The 1,215-nt window shown below is 73.6% G+C and overlaps 1 protein-coding gene across 4 annotated transcripts in view; it reads left to right on the forward strand.

The window, feature by feature from the left end:
• The first annotated feature begins 870 nt into the window (after positions 1 to 870).
• CEP72 (centrosomal protein 72) overlaps positions 871 to 1,215 on the forward strand; it is a 38,253-nt gene continuing 37,908 nt past the window's right edge. For all 4 annotated transcript variants that reach the window (XM_039238000.1, XM_039238002.1, XM_039238005.1 and 1 more), the window contains exon 1: positions 871 to 979. In XM_039238000.1, the coding sequence (XP_039093931.1) occupies positions 898 to 979 (82 nt within the window). In that variant the 5' untranslated portion in view covers positions 871 to 897. The remainder of the gene's footprint in view (positions 980 to 1,215) is intronic.

The raw sequence follows: 1,215 nt of genomic DNA on the forward strand, positions 1-1,215 counted from the left end.
GAGCGCGGGCCGGGCCCTGCGGCGCCCCTGAAGCCTTCGGTCCGCCTTCCCTTCTTCTGAGGCAGGACGTCGGGTCGCTGTTTGGGAGCGTCCCGTCCGCGCGAAGTTCCCCTCGGTGGCCCCGGCGCGGTGGCCGCACGCCGGGCCGGGGAACCTGCGAAGGGCGAGCGCGGGCAGCGGAGCGGGATCTGCGCCAGTCACAGGGCGCCCTCAAAGTGTCCCTGAAGGCCGCTCTCAGCAGAGGACCTGGCAGCACAAGCACCCAGTGCGCGGGGTTTGAAACTCTGCCCTCCCCCCGACCCCCACACTCCTACACCCCCGCACCCCACCCCACACTTCTACACCCCCACACCCCACATCCCCATACTCCTCTCCCGCACCCCCACACCCCTACACCCCACACGCCCCCACTCCTACACCCCGCACCCCCACACCCCCGCACCAGCAGCCGGGGCGGTCCCTGGGGTCACATCTGGGCGGAGGAGCAGCAGGGGTGAGCCCCGACACCAGGAGATGGAGGAGGGTGGGGAGGCCCCGCGGTTCCGGCCGGTTCGGGCAGATTCGGACCTGGAACCGGGTCTTCCCCGAACCCCGCAGATCTCGAGGGTTCCTTCTGACGCTCAAGGTCCGAGAGGGACGGACACGCCACGAACCTCGGAGTCAGAGGCAGAGAGAGCCACAAGCTCGGGCGCCAGACGTCTCGGCCGCCTCCGAGCGACCCTACGAGCGGGGTCTCAGGGTGCGTCAGCCCCCAAGGCCTGGCGGGCTTTCCGGGGACCGCCCCGCGGGCAGGGGGCGCCGAGGCGGCTCCGCCTAGCCCCGCCCCTCCCCCGCCCCTCGCGGCTCCGCGGCGGCCCCACTGCGCAGGCGCGGGCGCAGGTGCCTGCCGTTTGAAAGATGGCGCCTGCCGGGCCGGTGCTGGTCTTGTGTGAAGAGAAGATCCGGGAGAAGAGCGGCCTGGCGCCTCACCGCGACCTGGGTGCGTGGCGGGAACCGCGGGCAGGCTGAGAGCGCGAGCTTCCCGCCGCGGGGTCGGCGGACGGGGTCGGGCGAGAGACGCGGCACCGGGACTGCGTCTTCCCGATCCGTCGAAGGCGGAGTGTGAGGGGGCGGGGGGCGTGGCGTGCGCGCGCGGGGACCCGACGGGGGCGGGACCCGAGTGGGATGCGGGGACCCGAGGGGGGCGGGCGTCCCAGTGTGGTGGGGGCGGGGGGG

This window comes from Hyaena hyaena, unplaced genomic scaffold, assembly GCF_003009895.1.
Source record: "Hyaena hyaena isolate Hyena2069 unplaced genomic scaffold, ASM300989v1 scaffold_134, whole genome shotgun sequence".
Taxonomy (NCBI): domain Eukaryota; kingdom Metazoa; phylum Chordata; class Mammalia; order Carnivora; family Hyaenidae; genus Hyaena; species Hyaena hyaena.